This window comes from Nerophis ophidion, linkage group LG09 (genome assembly GCF_033978795.1).
Source record: "Nerophis ophidion isolate RoL-2023_Sa linkage group LG09, RoL_Noph_v1.0, whole genome shotgun sequence".
Classification (NCBI taxonomy): domain Eukaryota; kingdom Metazoa; phylum Chordata; class Actinopteri; order Syngnathiformes; family Syngnathidae; genus Nerophis; species Nerophis ophidion.
Window position 1 is genome coordinate 18351531 of NC_084619.1, and position 17139 is coordinate 18368669.

The window sequence follows — 17139 nt, forward strand, 5'->3', positions numbered from 1 at the left end:
TCTCTGTGGAAAAAGTTTGGACACCCTTGTTCTAAATGAATGTTTTGGGTTTGATGTCAGAGGACCATGTGACGGAGACAGAGGTCGCCCCCATGTGATGTGACTGATTCCTGGCGGACTGCGCTCGTCTGTTATGGCTCCTCCTGCCACAGCGGTAAGGCCGAGACGTAACACCAGCGGAGGGGAACGGGAATAACCCGACAACCGTGCGACTTTCTATCCGGACGATGACAGATGCCACCATGCTCCTGAAAAAAGCCTAGACGATGTGCTCGCCTCTTCTGCTGTGAAGGCTTCGACTTTTTCTCCACCATTATCAACACAACCAAATGAACTCCGTCAGAGCAAGTAACGTTAGCAGAAGACCAAGGCGAGTGTCGAGGCCGCGCCCGGTACAGCCGGAGAGGAACCACCAGGAAAGAGGTAACCGTGATATTGGCCGGAATGTTGCCGCGTCGCTCGTCTAATTTTAAACTAAGTTACGTAACTTAATGGGCATATTCGTTATCTCGTTTCTTATGTGGCGAATATCGGTTATTGTTGTTGTAGTAACGGCAGCTAGCCCATAGCAGGCGCAGAAGTCGGCTTGTGTCGACAGGAAACACCGAGGCTCTAATGTTCCGAGCTAGCATTTAGGCCGCGCTTTGTTTTGGCTGTATTTTCTCGCTCTGCGTTGTAAAGTATGTCTACTTTACTCCTGTTCCAAAGTATATTTTTAAACCAACTAACGTCTGGCATGATGGTGAAAATGACGAGCTTGATGCAGGGTTTGCTCGTTTCACGAGTGGCAAACGTTAGGAAATGGTACACAAAGTGGTTGTCGTAGCATACTCAATGAGCGCATATTATTAGCATGTTTGGCTACTTGGTTACGTCCAGGTGTTTCATACCAGACCAGGTTTTGTCAGTGAAGGGGTTTTATTCTTTAATAACACGGTTTGACTCTATTGTTATACAATTCCTGTGAGCTGATTTATGTACGGAATTACGTGCTGCGATTGCTAAACGTAAACAGCTGGCTATGCTCTGAAGTGAACCTTATATGCGGACTAAGACCACTTTTGTTGTTAGTGACAGTGCTAGTAAATGTGATATAACGCCACAATCAGCCACATTAGTGTCATAATGTGATGTGCCAGTTTCACAGCATATTGTGAAAGGGATCTGTTCCTAGTTGTATTGATCCCTGGTTAGATGGTTCTTATTTAATGAGGGTTTGTGTTTAGTTTCAAACTGCTTTAACTGACATTGTTTGTTACAGTGTTTGTATTGGTTACTGGCCTAGTCATCTTTGCAACCAGAGCAACAACAATCAGACATTGGGTTTGCTTCACCCTTTGTGGGTAATTAACCCATCAATAAGCTTAGGGTGAATGCATCGTGCAGTTTGATTGAATCCCCTTCTTGTGGAATCTGTGTTTGTAGGTAATTATGATTTTTTTGTTGTGTTTTTTTAATCATGTATTTGTTGACATGTTACTGACATAATGTTTAGCCCAGGTGCTTTCAGTGTGGCACAGTGGGCATCTTGGAGAATACATGGGACGGCGTGGCGCAGTGGGAGAGGGGCCGTGCGCAACCCGAGGGTCCCTGGTTTAATTCCCACTTAGTACCAACCTCGTCACGTCCGTTGTGTCCTGATCAAGACACTTCACCCTTGCTCCTGATGGGTGCTGGTTAGCGCCTTGCATGGCAGCTCCCTCCATCAGTGTGGGAATGGGTAAATGTGGAAGCAGTGTCAAAGCGCTTTGAGTACCTTGAAGGTAGAAAAGCGCTATACGAGTACAACACATTTATGTGTATTGAGGCTCCGCTTCCCCCTGCAAAACATTCACTCTCCGACTCTTGTTTACTCAGTCACCGTGGGAACCTAAAATCAGTTAATTTGACCTGGAAATTACTAATACTGAAGTGAGAATAGTATGGTTGAAAAACATCCTGCATGTTTCTTAAGTCTTCCAGGGCCTGGGAGGCAAGGGCCTCAGACCCGTAACCGGCTGGTTTAGCCATTTGCATCTAGTCTATTAGCCAGCATTGGTGAAATGCTCTAACCTTTTATCTGTGGTTTCCAGATGAGGACGTTCCTGCAGATATGGTTGCAGAAGAATCTGGTCCAGGAGCTCAGAACAGTCCCTACCAACTTAGAAGAAAGTCTCTGCCTAAGAGGACAGTGTGTCCAACAAAGACAAACATGGAGGTACATACAAGAAAATAAGTAGAAGTGCTTCATAAACTGGTTCATTAAATAATATTTCATTTGACTTGACCTTTTCAAAGGGTGCTTCCACTTCAACCACAGAAAACTTTGGACATCGACCTAAGCGACCCAGAGTTTCAGGAAAATGCCAAGATTTACCAGGTACCTATCAAACCTTTTGGGAAATTTCAAAATAGTATCCAAATGTGTATATAGTGGTAGCTCGGTTTACGGGTTTAATTGGTTCTGTGACAGCTTGTAATCCAAAAAACTAAAATCAATATTCCCCATTTAAAGGAATTTGAATTAAATTATTTTGTCCTTGGCCCCCCAAAACACTACAATTGCAAAATGTAACAGTCTTTTAAATGAGAACAAAATGTTTTTAATAAAATATATTGTATAAAGAAACAGTATAATGTACTACACACAACTACAATATTTTTATCAAGTACTGTCACAATGTACTGGATTTACCTTGGACCAGCAGATCTCCTGCAAGCTGCTTTTCTGTCAAACACACCATTAACAGCTTTTCCCTATTCTCATTGATAAATGTCCCCCGTTTTTATAGAATCTTTCTGTTTAAGTATAGTGCACGTTGCCAAGTGCTATGCTTGTACTGTTTCACCAAGTCTCCTACACACATTATTCTTCTAATTCAATGAATATTAGCTGACATTCTTCTCAGCATTGTCCTTCACACTCACTTTCTTCATCCCCTAGAGTGGAAAAGCTACATTATGTCTTTCTAACTATTACCTGATGCTCGCGAGGGAAGCAAAAAATGTTGGGCATATCTTACAGGCTTTACTCTTTCGCTCGACTAACTCGAGGTAGGGAGGTATCTAAAAGTTGGCTAATAACCCACAATGTAATACAACTGTATAAATATTTCTCAATGACCATAGAGCAAATACAAATACCTCCTCCAGTGTACATTGTCAAAGCAATAAAAGGCAGTACAGAAAATAGTTGAATTGGTTTTCCAAGGGTTTTTATTTTTTTGTTTCTGCACAATAAACCAATATCTCTATGATCTGTTGTAATTTGCAAAAAAAATATACAAAGATATCTTTAAAAGGTAATAAAAGCTGTCATTAAGTCAGACTTACTTATAATCAGGTCGTGATGTTGCTTAGTGGGTTTTCTTTCCAGCATAGTTTTTGCTTTTGCTTGTATGCATGGTAGTATCTCATTAACTCCAAAAGCCTTTGTATGACTTCTCCGTTTCCTTCCTAGCAGCAGCTCCAGCAGAGCAATATTTGCAGGAGAAGCTTCCAGACGAGGTGGTTCTAAAGATCTTTTCATACCTGCTGGAGCAGGACTTGTGCCGCTCCGCTTGTGTGTGCAAGCGCTTCAGTGAGTTGGCCAACGACCCTATCCTCTGGTGAGTCTCTGGTGGTGCCCAGGGACAACTATCAATCATTTTTTTTAATAGTTCATATAAAAAAACAACAACAGATTTTTGTTCACCATACATAGTTGTACTCATACAGGAAGGATAATTTTAAGCACTGATGTGTCTTCTTGCAGGAAAAGGCTTTACATGGAAGTTTTTGAATACACACGACCCATGATGCATCCTGAGGCAGGAAAGTTCTACCAAATAAACCCAGAAGAATATGAGCAACCAAATCCCTGGAAGGAAAGTTTTCAACAGTTGGTATGAGTCTATGGATTATTGTATTTTTTTCTCTTTATCTTCTATTCTACATGTTTTTGTCTCACTATACAGGAACAATCTGATTTTGAATTTAGAAATGAAAGTGAAATACTGCAAAGTTCTTTATCTCAATCTTGACCTGGTGATAGTTACTTACACAGTAGTGATAATATTACATTAGAATTGATATTTATTCCAGCAGTACCTCAGTTTTCATACAGTTTTAGTATGTTTCGGCTGTCATACAAAGTCTTTGTGCTTATTTTTCTTGTTGCACACGCAGCCCACAGTAGAGCCAGATAAAGTTGTAGCATACAGTATTAGTCCAATCAAAGTAAAAACAGCCTTAGAGTCTTGTGTTTCCAGAGTGTCACCGAATGCACCACACTACCACTGAAAGTCTAGTCAAACAATTAAAGATAATATGGCACCAACTGGCTGTACCCTGTAGTTTGGTCGAAAGCACAGCTGTTTCGTGCATGCAAGTGGATGCATCAGTTGATGTTAGTCTTAAATAAAGGTAAAAGTAATGTTAAATTTTTGTGTGTTCATTCATGTATCCTTTGTATACATTTTGCATTGTTTTCTGTGTGTAAAATGTTTTGTGGTGACATTTTTGGATGTCAAGTTACATAATTTAGTATGGGAAAAAATGTTTTTGGTTTCATACTGGTCGGTTTTCAACAGACCCTTTGGAAATTAACGAAAACTGAGCTACCACTATATATTGCACTTTCATTTGTAGTAATTTTGTCTGTCACTGTAGCTCTAGAGACCTACATGCTAGAATACCATTGTTTGTTGATTACAGTTCTACTGTACAGCACCACAAATGATAAATACAATAATGTATATAGTATACATTATACAGTTATTTAAATTCTGTTTTTTGCAGAGTTTTTTGCTTGGTTAAGCTTAGCTTGCTTCAAGTCCTGTGTTTAGTTGGCTATTGCTGTGTGAAACGACAATACCATAACTATTACCTTCAATTTGCAGGGTGTGAGCAGAAACTTTGTTGAAGTTGTATTCTTTTGGGCTTTAATAGCCTTTACATTTCTCTAAAAAAGCACTTCTGAAATATTTTAATATTGGCTTTACATACTTTCATCTTAAAACTGCTACTTTTCGAGTTAATAATAACAACATAATTGTGTGATGGGTTGTTTGCAGTATAAAGGAGCTCACGTTAAGCCAGGCTTTGCGGAACACTTCTACAGTAATCCTGCAAGATACAAAGGAAGAGATAACATGTTTGTAAGTACCCTCATTCCCAACCATTATTTCTTTTGTGTCGCTAACCTGCTAACCATTTTTTAACACATGTATCTCCCGTCCCCAGTATTATGACACCATAGAGGATGCCCTCAGAGGGGGCCAGGAGCCTCACTTTGACGGCCTCATATTTGTCCATACTGGTATTTACACAGATGAATGGATCTACATAGAGTCACCCATCACAATGATCGGAGCTGGTATGTGTGTCGCAGTGTCATTTGTGTGTGATTATTTGCTGTAGCTCAGACCAGCCTGCTGTTTGTGTAGCTCCTGGGAAAGTGGCAGAGAAAGTCATTATTGAAAATACCCGGGACTCCACGTTTGTCTTCATGGAAGGTTCTGAAGATGCCTATGTTGGGTACATGACCATCAGGGTGAGATGATATGTTTCCTATTTTATGTTCCTTGTAGTCAAAAAAATGTGTTACTTATCTGGTTTCTTGTGTCCACTGCAGTTTAACCCTGATGATAAATCCGCCCAGCACCACAATGCACACCATTGCTTGGAAATTACGGTCAACTGCAGCCCAATTATTGACCACTGCATCATACGAAGCACCTGCACAGGTAATTAAGTCTTCTGCAACTTGAAGCTGCTTTGTGTGTTCATACAGTTTTCTGTGCTTGTTTCAGTGGGATCAGCTGTGTGCGTTAGTGGTCAAGGAGCTTGTCCGACAATCAAGCACTGCAACATTAGTGACTGTGAAAATGTTGGTCTTTACATCACTGACCATGCACAGGTAACATGGATGAAGCTCTTGGTGAAGGTCTTCAAATGGACATAATATTTAACTATCTTAATTTTTTCCAGGGAATTTATGAGGACAATGAGATCTCAAACAACGCTTTGGCTGGGATCTGGGTGAAAAACCATGGTAACCCAATCATCAGACGGAATCACATCCACCACGGCAGAGATGTCGGTGTTTTTACATTCGACCACGGCATGGTAAGTCATGCATTTCAAGAAGCAAGTAGTAGTAAGCAGTGTAGTAGTGCTACTTCAATGCTGTATTTATCTAATAGTCGCTTAAAGATGTTTTCACTGTTTGTTTCTAGGGTTACTTTGAAAGCTGCAACATACATCGGAACCGCATCGCCGGCTTTGAGGTGAAAGCTTATGCCAACCCAACGGTGGTGCGCTGTGAGATCCATCACGGCCAGACAGGAGGCATCTATGTGCATGAAAAGGGCCGTGGCCAGTTCATTGAAAATAAGATTTATGCAAATAACTTTGCCGGCGTGTGGATCACTTCTAATAGCGACCCCACAATACGGTCAGTACAATCAGCACCTTCATCAATGTGTACATTTACATTAAGCATTAAAGCTGAAATGTGTTTTGTTCCAATGCAGGGGGAATGCCATATTTAACGGCAATCAAGGTGGGGTGTATATTTTTGGTGATGGTCGAGGTCTCATTGAAGGAAACGACATCTATGGCAACGCCTTGGCAGGGATTCAGATCAGGACAAACAGCTGCCCTATTGTCAGACATAATAAGATCCACGACGGCCAGCATGGTGGAATTTATGTGGTAATACATCGTGCTGTTACGCAAGTGAACGTTTCTGAAGTTTTCTATGCTTTGTAACTTATCTTTGATGTTGATTATTGTGTGCTGCAGCATGAGAAAGGACAAGGCGTCATTGAGGAGAATGAAGTGTACAGTAACACACTTGCTGGAGTGTGGGTCACAACAGGGAGCACGCCAGTTTTGAGGAGGAACAGGATACACAGCGGGAAGCAGGTACAATTCGAGATAACGTAATTTACATTTTGTGGTTTGTTTTGTGGTCCAGGGCTTTTTGAACTAAAATGTTTATTAGACCACATTGTCAGAAAACATAAAGAACAGCGGTCAGACATCTCCCTGGAGTGATGGTCCTGCCTGAGATTGTTAATGTCTATTAAACATAGCCAATAGTCATTAATCGAGTGAAATTATTTTTAGGCGGAGCCAAGATAAAAACTTTAGAAATCATCAAGTAGCTGCTGCTGGAGGGGCGGGCTGTGGGCGAGGGGGCGGGCCAGGGGTGGAGCCAATGGCCAGAGGCGGAGTTATATATTGATTTGCAAATCTATATATAGATTTGCAAAAATCTATATATATTGATTTGCAAATCTATATATAGATTTGCAAAAATCTATATATATTGATTTGCAAATCTATATATAGATTTGCAAAAATCTATATATAGATTTGCAAATCAATATATAACTCCGCCTCTGGCCATTGGCTCCGCCCCTGGCCCGCCCACAGCCGCCCCTCCGGCAGCAGCTACTTGATGATTTCCATCCATCCATTTTCTACCGCTTATTCCCTTTTGGGGGCGCTGGCGCCTATCTCAGCTACAATCGGGCGGAAGGCGGGGTACACCCTGGACAAGTCGCCACCTCATCGCAGGGCCAACACAGATACAGACAACATTCACACTCACATTCACACACTAGGGCCAATTTTGTGCTGCCAATCAACCTATCCCCAGGTGCATGTCTTTGGAAGTGGGAGGAACCCGGAGTACCCGGAGGGAACCCACGCATTCACGGGGAGAACATGCAAACTCCACACAGAAAGATCCCGAGCCTGGATTTGAACCCAGGACTGCAGGACCTTCGTATTGTGAGGCAGACGCACTAACCCCTCTCCCACCGTGAAGCCCTACTTGATGATTTTTAAAGTTTTTATCTTGGCTCTTCCTTTTAGGCGGAGCCAAGATAAAAACTTTAGAAATCATCAAGTAGCTGCTGCCGGAGGGGCGGGCTGTGGCCAGAGGCGGAGTTATATATAGATTTGCATATAACTCCGCCTCTGGCCATTGGCTCCGCCCCTGGCCCGCCCCTAGCCCACAGCCCGCCCCTCCGGCAGCAGCTACTTGATGATTTCTAAAGTTTTTATCTTGGCTCTTCTTAAAGGCTCCAGCAGAAATATTTAGAAATGTAATTGTAAACAAAAGAACAATGTGGGCAAGTTTAAAATCCTCTGTTGGCTACATTTGGCTCACAAACTAGGTGAATTAAGCTGCTGTTCAATAAGTTCATCACCATCTTTTTGCTTAAATTGTGACAGGTGGGGGTCTACTTTTATGACAATGGCCACGGGGTGCTGGAAGACAATGACATTTACAATCACATGTATTCTGGAGTTCAGATAAGGTTTGTATCTGACCTTAATTTGGCTCAGACTTCTTAAGAGTGTTCTATAAGTAAGCACATGTTCTTTCTGATCCTCAGAACTGGCAGCAATCCCAAGATCAGGCGCAACAAAATCTGGGGAGGACAGAATGGAGGCATTTTGGTTTATAACTCAGGTGAGATGCGTACTTATTTTACTTCCTGTAGTGTTATTTACCTCTTTCACCCACATTTCCTTAAAACTGTTTGTGTTTCCAGGTCTGGGCTTTATTGAGGACAATGAGATCTTTGACAACGCTATGGCAGGAGTGTGGATCAAGACTGACAGCAACCCCACTTTAAGAAGAAATAAGATCCATGATGGGAGAGATGGTGGAATCTGCATATTTAATGGAGGACGAGGTATCTATATTGATTGTAGTATTTGGAATATATCCCATGCTATATTACAGTTAATACTTGGACCACATAATTATTCAGAAAATGATTCTTTATTTACTACAATTTATGTATCTTTGTCCATCTATCTAAGCCAGCAACAAATCATGACAGGCAGAACAATTAAATGTACTTCCACTAGATGGCAAAAAGTACAGCCAACCTGTGCAGCCAGTTAATGCCAATCATACAACAGGTGTGTCTGGTGGTGTGTCATATTTTTCTAATGAAAGAAAAATGAGTTTGACTCAGTAAAGATTACTTTAAAAGACTCCATGTCCCAATTATATGAAGGTTATGTCATATACTTCAAAGGGCTGTTTGCAAAATTGACACGGATGTCTACAGGGTGCTAACTTTTCAATATATTTTACACAGTATCTTCCGCCCTCTTCTATGTTCTTGGACGTAATTCCGTAACTACATACGTACTTAACACATGCACATGTTCGCTGACAATAGCGATGTGGACAGTTAGTGTTAGCTGGCATTGAATTTATATTTTTATCATAACTACATGACTGCGTATTGTTCCTTGCTTCTCTTGGACTGCTTTTGTATGTGTGCACGCGCTCTCTGCGCGTACGTGTTGACAAGACGGGGTGAGTGACCGCCTTATACACCAATCATTTTATCAGTAAGTAGAACATTTTAGCACACAAACTTAGTAATAAATATAGACCATTTTAACACATGTTCTGGTAAACCACAAATGGTAACACAAGTTAGCCTATGATATTATTGTTATATTTTTTGCTTTGAAAAATCTAACTGTGAGCAAGTTGCAAACAGACCCTTTAAGACAGGGGTGTCCAAACTTTTTCCACTGAGGGCCACACTGAAAAAATCAAAGTAAGCGGGGGCCATTTTAATATTGTTTTGATTTTAAAAACCAATACAATATATGTATAAAAAAATGACATTTAGGCCTTCACTTAGTCCCCATAGTATTTTGATCAAAAAAATATTAAAAGTGTCATTATTCAGTATTATTAATTGTATTATTTTTCAAGTTTTAAATCTCTAGATCAACATTAGGTCATTCTGTCAATATAACATTTTTAAAGATTTAAGTTGTATGCTCTTTTTGTCAAAGAAAACCCTGTTTTTTATGGAAAAAAACCCCACAAAATATGCAATATTTTCACCGAATAAAAATTTCAAGTGGAATATTTGAGATTATATAAGAATTGGAGGCTTAAAAAGGTCAATTATAACACCATTGATTTAATTTTTCTTATTTTTGAGCAATGACACTTAAAAACAAATCACATTAAAATTATTGGGATCAAAAAGAGTCCTACTCATTGAAGTGTTTAAAAACATAAGTTATATATATTTTTTTATTGTTTACTTTTAACACAATAATCTCGAGATCACCTTCAGATCTATCCGTCAATTATATGTTGTATTGTTGTTTATATGTGGGAAACACAAAACATGCAAAATTTCTCCCCAAAATATCTCAAAGTGGAATATTTAATGTGATTTTTTTGCAGCCTTGAATAGGTCAATAATTCATAATGACATAGATTTTGATTCATTATAATTTTTAAAGAAAAAAACAGCCTCCATGGCAGCTTTGTGTTATTCGAGTAAACATTGCAACATTTTATTGTTACACTCCACCTGTTTGCTCTTTCATTACACTTTTTATGTTTTAATTTTTTTTTTCAATCGTATTTTTAAACTGGGCCGTGGGGCTGCACTTTGGACACCACGCTTTAAGACAAATAATTACCTCCCTCAAATAGAGGCTTTCATTTATCTTTTTTCCTAGGGGGAAAATAAGTTACCTCACTTCACAGATGTTTGGCCACAAACAGTAAAGAATGAACTACTGACTACAGTATGAAAGATGATTTCAGTCATTGTTCTGCATGTTTGTTTGTCCATATTTAAGTTCCACGGAATGATGCCTTTGTTATTGATTTAATTTGTTGATCATATTGAAGTTAAAATCCGTAGCAATCAGAATATATACTTACCTTGGTAAAAAATTACAGTTAGTCTGCTACCTTTCTCTTAGACATATTTGCTATTATTTTTTCGTCTATACTAATGTTAGATTTTCAAGATAATAGTTTCCAAAGCTGTCTAAATATTGTCTGTTTGTCTCAGGTTTGCTTGAGGAAAACGACATCTTCAGGAATGCCCAAGCAGGCGTCCTCATTAGCACCAACAGTCACCCCGTGTTAAGGAAAAATAGAATATTTGATGGCTTCGCTGCAGGTTTGTTTAAAAATGTGAACTCCAGCCTTCAAATACCGGTAGTTTAAAAAACAAGGTGTGTATCTGAACCATGTTTGTCGTCAGCAGGTATCGAAATCACCAATCACGCCACGGCGACTTTAGAGGGCAATCAGATCTTCAACAATCGCTTCGGAGGGCTTTTTCTCGCATCTGGTGTCAACGTTACGATGAAAGGTGTGAGCGTCGACTGACTCCCTTTGACCAACTGACAACACCTGACAAGTCTCGTCCTTTTTGTCTATCCTCCAGATAACAAAATAATGAACAATCAAGATGCAATTGAAAAGGCTGTGAGCAGAGGTCAGTGCCTGTACAAGATTTCAAGTTACACCAGCTACCCAATGCACGATTTTTACAGGTAATCGCTGTTGAAAACCAATGACGATATCACCCCACTGTTTTTTTCTGTCTTGTTTTGACTTTTCACGGCTCCCCATTTGGCTCACCACAGGTGCCACACCTGTAACACGACAGACCGCAACGCCATCTGCGTAAACTGCATCAAGAAGTGCCACCAGGGACACGACGTGGAGTTCATCAGACACGATAGGTCAGTTTTTGACATTGATACACTACTAAGACACCTAAACCAGGGTTATTCAACTGGCAGCTCGAGTGCCAAATCCAGCCCAGGAATGACACCATTTTGGACCCCAAGTTTAGTTCAAAACTAGGAAGGCAATTTTTGCAGCAAATTCCCTAAAACAGTAGAGTGGTCTTGTTGCATAGAAGAACTTGAAATATTGTAAACACTGTCATATTTTTGCATTGACATTTTGACCTTGCTAGCAAACAGAACAATGTAGTCCAAACTTGTGATTTACATGATTGAGGCATTCCTCAAGCACCCTTTGTCTTTTCCTTTTCGGCCGTTAAACATTTTTTTCATAATGTGATTTTGCAACTAAGGTGTTGCTGTAGCTTGTTTACTTGAGATGCAGTCAGTAGTCATTTGTTCAATTTCTTTAGTTATATTAGTAGTGTTTCTCCAGGTTCCATTTCAGGTCCTCTCTTTTTCAACATTTGAGCTATTCAACTGGTGACCTGCAAGTTCAGTTAAAAAAACTTGGGACTCACATTTTTGTAGATGATTAACAACACTAGCTTGACTAGCTTTTTGGCAGAACGCTCCTATAACTGACAAAATAAATAGACCAAAATCAAACATCTGCTGTAGAGGATGCTGGTTCTCCGGAATACTCAAGTCCTCGTCTTTAGATTTCTGGAAATGTCGCCCCAAAAACAATGTTGCTAAATACTCTTGCCTTTAATAATTAATACAATGCCATTGTTGTTTTAGAGCTACAAAAATGTTGGAACACACTCTATTTACCGGTAAATTTAATTTCTATCTGTTTAAAATGCTTTGGAAGACATAGTAGCATACATGATATTCTCAAACTGTTATAATCAATAGCTTAGTTGAGTTCATTAAGGATCCCCATTAGTCTAGACCGCAGTGGAGACTATTCTTCCTGGGGTCCAGGCAAAAAATATCACATAATCACAAAACAAAAAGATTACAACGCACTACAACATGATAAATAATATTTTGTAATATAAAAAAAGAAACATAAAAATAACTTGGAGTAAACAAAATGTTCATACCAAAAATAAAAGAGCAATATAATATATATATATTTTTTGCAAAAGTAAAACAAATAACCTATGGCTTACAATATACCCATTAGTGCAGTGTTTTTCAACAACTGTGCCACGGCACACTGAGATACAGTCTGGTGTGCCGTGCGAGACTATCTAATTTCACTTAATATTTTTTCCAAACCACTAATTATAGTTTGCAAATTTTGTGTTGTTGTTGAGTGTCAGTGCGGTCTAGAGCTGGACATCAGTAGTTGGCCGCCACTAGCTAATTGCTTTATAAATGTCGGGAACAGCGGTGGGCAGGGTGCAGATAAAAAGGTGTCTGGTGAGTGCCCCTAAGAAATTGCATTAAAGCTTAGAGAAGGCTATGCAGAACGAAACTAAAACTGAACTGGCTACAACGTAAACAAAAACAGAATGCTGAACGACAGCAAAGACTTACTCTGGAGCAAAGACGGCGTCAACAATGTACATCCGAACATGACATGACAATCAATGTCTCCACAAAGGACAAAAACAACATAAATATTCTTGATTGCTAAAACAAAGTAGATGCGGGAAATATCACTCAAAGGAAAACAAACTGATACAGGAAAATATCGAAAAAAAGAGATCAAAATAGGAGCGCAAGACAAGAACTAAAACACGACACAGGAAAACAGCAACAAACTCAAAATAAGTCATGGCATGATGTGACAGGTGGTGATAGTGATGCTTGGTTGGTTATGGATTTAAGTCATATCCAACAATTGTGACGACTTTTTCCTGTCAACTGAGTTTTATTTTTTTAATGATTTCTGCTGGTGGCGTGCCTCTGCATTTTTTTAACGCAAAAGATGTGCCTCGGCTCAAAAGAAGGTTAAAAAACACTGCATTAGTGTACGAAAGACAAAACAACATTCTAAGTGATGAAAAAGTGCCATATTGAATAAAATATGTATTAAATAAAAAGTGAAGATAATATCGATATAAAAACAATAGCCAGAAACAAGAATGAATTCAAGCAAAACATACGCTTAAAGAAGACGAATGGTCAATAAGGATTTAAACTTATGGATAATTAGTTACTAATGACTTGGTGGTGGACATTCTTCCAATATCCATCCATTTTCTACCGCTTGTCCCTTTTGAGGTCGGGGGGGTGCTGGAGCCTATGTCAGCTGCATTCGGGCGGAAGGCTGGGTACACCCTGGACAAGTTGCCACCTCATCACAATGACAACACAGATAGACAGACACACAACTTTCACATTTCACACACTAGGGACAATTTAGTGTTGCCTATCAACCTATTCTCCAGGTGCATATTTTTGGAGGTGGGATGAAGCCCAAGTACCTGGAGGGAAGCCATGCAGTCACGGGGAGAACATAGTAACTCCACACAGAAAGATCCCGAGCCCGGGATTTAACTCAGGACTTTTGTATTGTGAGGCACATGCACTAACCCCTGTGCCACATGTGCACCAAATGTCATTAAAACTGAGCTAAATACCCCAAAAGTAGTGGGGGCTTTGAGTTATGTGAGAAATGTCAAGTCAATTTGACTCCTGCAGTATAATATTGGGGTTTAGTAACCGTGCCATTATGTGGTCTATTTGTCAGAAAAATGTTAACACTGGCAACAGTTAGGGTGCATGTGTAGTCTGATCTTCACACCCATCCTTCAACCATAACCAGAATGAAATGTTTTGCTCAAACTGTTTGAATAAACCCAATTGTCATCCTTGTTCTTCTGTCCACTATAGGTTTTTCTGCGACTGTGGCGCCGGGACGCTGTCAAATCCTTGTACATTAGCCGGAGAGCCGACGCACGACACAGACACACTGTACGACTCGGCACCTCCTATAGAGTCTAATACGCTGCAGCACAACTGAGCTCAAAACCCTCAAGTGTCCTGTAGCGCCTTAACAATGGACGCTTTGGACCACTGCGGAGGAGGAAACCCAAACAAATACAGACGCTCACAGTGACTAAAAAAAACAGACTTGGACATACAATGCCTCGCCTTTTTTCCCCCCTTAATTTTATAAAAAAAAAACAAGTTACAGTAACAGGAGAGCTGAAGAGCAGGTGGTTGAGGAAAGAAAACAATGACAACCGCCAGCGTGGCTCATCAGCTTCGGAGAAAAAAAAATGCAGTCATGTACAAAGTTGTGGTGAAAAGAGGCTGCGTTGTAAAGAAGGCCCGTGCAGGCCGCAATGCTTCCATCAGTGAGTGGCCCAGCTGCTCGCTAAATACGTATGAGGAAAAATGACCTAGCACTTCAGCTTTTTTTTCACTCAACACGATTTGATTTTAATGCTTTTTGTGTAGTTTTGTATTTTCATGCAAAAACATTACTGTACTTGAATGTCTTTATTTTATTAAATGTTTTATTTTTCGTTTTATTATATCCCAGAATTGCTGTAAGTATACTCATGTCGCAGTATCTAACTTCTTTCTGTGAAAGAGATGAGGGAAACACTTTAATGGTTTCTCCTGCAACACTGCCTCTTTTTATTCTAAGGAACTGTTGAAATGTCATATACATATTGTATTTGTTGAACTTGATAGTCTCCTCTTTTCTTTTCAAACTTAAAACGTGACTGTTTCATGTTAAAAAAGGTACAGAATATAAAATACATGACCAAAATCCTTATTTCCACAAGACATTGCAGCTTCAATATATTGTTGCTACCGAATCAGGTCCTGTGAATTCTGTTTTTATTTGCCAATGTTGCAGGAGAATCTCTTAGGCTTTTACTCCATTGAAGCTGAGACAAGTATTTTACACACAGCGCTATATGGCTTCATTATACCCTTCCCCTCCCCCATTCATGTGTACTAGTGATTGTGGGTTCTCATTCAGACTGAAATGTATGCATGTATCATAACATCTAGACTTAATATATTGTGAAGTATTCAATAACCGTTATGTAGGCTCTAGTTTGAATTAAAAGGGTTTAATTTCCTAGGTGAAACATTGTCCTTTTTTAAAAAAAAATAAACTTTATTGGATCATGGCAGTAGTGTTTTTTTGAACTAAAGATACCAGGCCATTCATACCATAGAATATGTAGTACAAAAACACTTGGGTAACTTTCCTTAACTACAGTGTGTGGATCATCTCAGCAAGTGCAGCAAAGTGGGATTTGTCCAGTGTGGGGTCTTCTGCAAACTGGCACAGCTTCCTGTAAGAGCAAAGCAGAAGTCAGTGTGGGCTTGATTAAAGAAAAATAACCCAACCAACAACTTACTTGAAGAGTCTGAGGCTGACGGTGTTCTTCTCAAACTCTCTGGCCTTTCTGTGCCCCGACTGGATCACCTCCTCTGGAAGGCTGGCGAGGCGAGCGGCGTTGAAGCCGTAGCTTTTGGGGCAGGCGCCAGAGATGAACTTGTACAGGAAGGTGATGGTCTCTTGACTGGGATCCTCGCACTCGTTCTCCACCATGCACGCCTGAATGCAGAGCACACAGGGATTGCGCTCGGACGGGGAAATTGATAGCAAAAGATCCTCTTCGACAGCAGATTGAATGTGACAAATGACCATACCATGTGACCCAAGCGCACTGCGGGGTTGTTGGCGTAGTCCTCCACCAGTGAGTGGTAGTGGGTGGAGAAGAGCGTGCGGCAGCGGATCTTCTCAGCAAGCTCTTTCACAACGGCGCAGGCGATAGCCGTGCCGTCATATGTGGCCGTGCCTCTTCCTGCAGACACCATCGTTACTCAAACACTCGCCAACAGTGCAGTGCAGTGAACATCTACCTAATTCATCCAGAAGCACAAGTGAGTGTTTGGTGGCGTGGTGCAGGATGCAGGCGGTCTCGCTCAGTTCGACAAAAAAGGTGCTCTCTCCTAGAAGAAACAAGACGAAGATATTTTCAATATTTTTGGAAGATATTCATCTGGCCACAGAACTTTCCTCCAGAAGGTTTTATCTCCATCCATGTGATGTCAGATGAAACAAAAACTGAGCTGTTTGGACACAACACCCGGCAATATGTTTTGAGGAGAAAATGTGAGGCCTTTAATCCCAGGAACACAATTCCTACTGTCAAGCCTGGTGGTGGTAGTATAAAGCTCTGCTGCCAATAGAACTGGTGCTTTACATGGGACAATGAAAAAGGAGGATTACCTCCAAATTCTTCAAGACAACCTAAAATCATCAGCCTGGAGGTTGGGTGTTCCAACAGGACAATGACCCCAAACAAGTCAAAAGTGGTGTTGATTCCTAATGAAGCCTTAGCTTGACGCTTCTCTACTTTCTCCTACTCCGCTTGCTGCGACAACAACACAAAACTCCAGACGCTCCGTCTCGTTTTGTATTATTTACTTGTCAACTTAATCCTTCAAAAACGTAAAACAATAACCATGTGGGAACAAATGAATGGCAAAATAAAGCTAGTTTGTTACAGTAACGAAGAGTCAGAAAAAGTAAGCGTGTGGTCAAAAAACTGCAGCTCGATTCCACCGCACCTGACTGCCATTACCCATAACACCTTGCATTCTTAACCCCATCTTACCACACAGATCCTTCTGCCATATATGCAATTAAAACAGTTACGTCATCCAAATATTTTGACACATGTA

The 17139-nt window shown here is 40.3% G+C and overlaps 2 protein-coding genes across 6 annotated transcripts in view; one reads left to right on the top strand and one right to left on the bottom strand.

The window, feature by feature from the left end:
• fbxo11a (F-box protein 11a) lies at positions 1 to 15572 on the top strand. 4 transcript variants are annotated; one of them, XR_009808095.1, is made up of 22 exons: positions 1 to 423; positions 2073 to 2197; positions 2278 to 2359; positions 3440 to 3587; positions 3734 to 3863; positions 5034 to 5117; positions 5203 to 5335; positions 5406 to 5512; positions 5594 to 5705; positions 5772 to 5878; positions 5950 to 6087; positions 6198 to 6415; positions 6495 to 6675; positions 6766 to 6888; positions 8209 to 8294; positions 8373 to 8449; positions 8532 to 8675; positions 10833 to 10943; positions 11028 to 11138; positions 11214 to 11264; positions 11416 to 11514; positions 14314 to 14459. XR_009808095.1 is itself a non-coding variant. In XM_061910470.1 (22 exons), exons 1-22 carry the CDS (start codon positions 330 to 332, stop codon positions 14441 to 14443), a joined length of 2649 nt encoding a protein of 882 aa, XP_061766454.1. In that variant the 5' UTR covers positions 5 to 329; the 3' UTR covers positions 14444 to 15572. The 4 variants fall into 4 exon arrangements, 3 of the variants coding, with proteins under 3 accessions (XP_061766454.1, XP_061766456.1, XP_061766455.1); XM_061910470.1 differs by having other exon boundaries at positions 5 to 423; positions 11214 to 11322; positions 14314 to 15572; XM_061910472.1 differs by having other exon boundaries at positions 6 to 423; positions 3443 to 3587; positions 11031 to 11138; positions 11214 to 11322; positions 14314 to 15572.
• The window catches only part of msh6 (mutS homolog 6 (E. coli)), an 18446-nt gene continuing 15621 nt past the window's right edge, over positions 14315 to 17139 (bottom strand). For both annotated transcript variants that reach the window (XM_061910469.1, XM_061910468.1), the window contains exons 6-9: positions 16315 to 16404; positions 16102 to 16256; positions 15807 to 16006; positions 14315 to 15740 (exon numbers count right to left, since the gene is read on the bottom strand). In XM_061910469.1, coding sequence (XP_061766453.1) covers positions 15659 to 15740; positions 15807 to 16006; positions 16102 to 16256; positions 16315 to 16404 — 527 coding nt within the window. In that variant the 3' untranslated portion in view covers positions 14315 to 15658. The remainder of the gene's footprint in view (positions 15741 to 15806; positions 16007 to 16101; positions 16257 to 16314; positions 16405 to 17139) is intronic.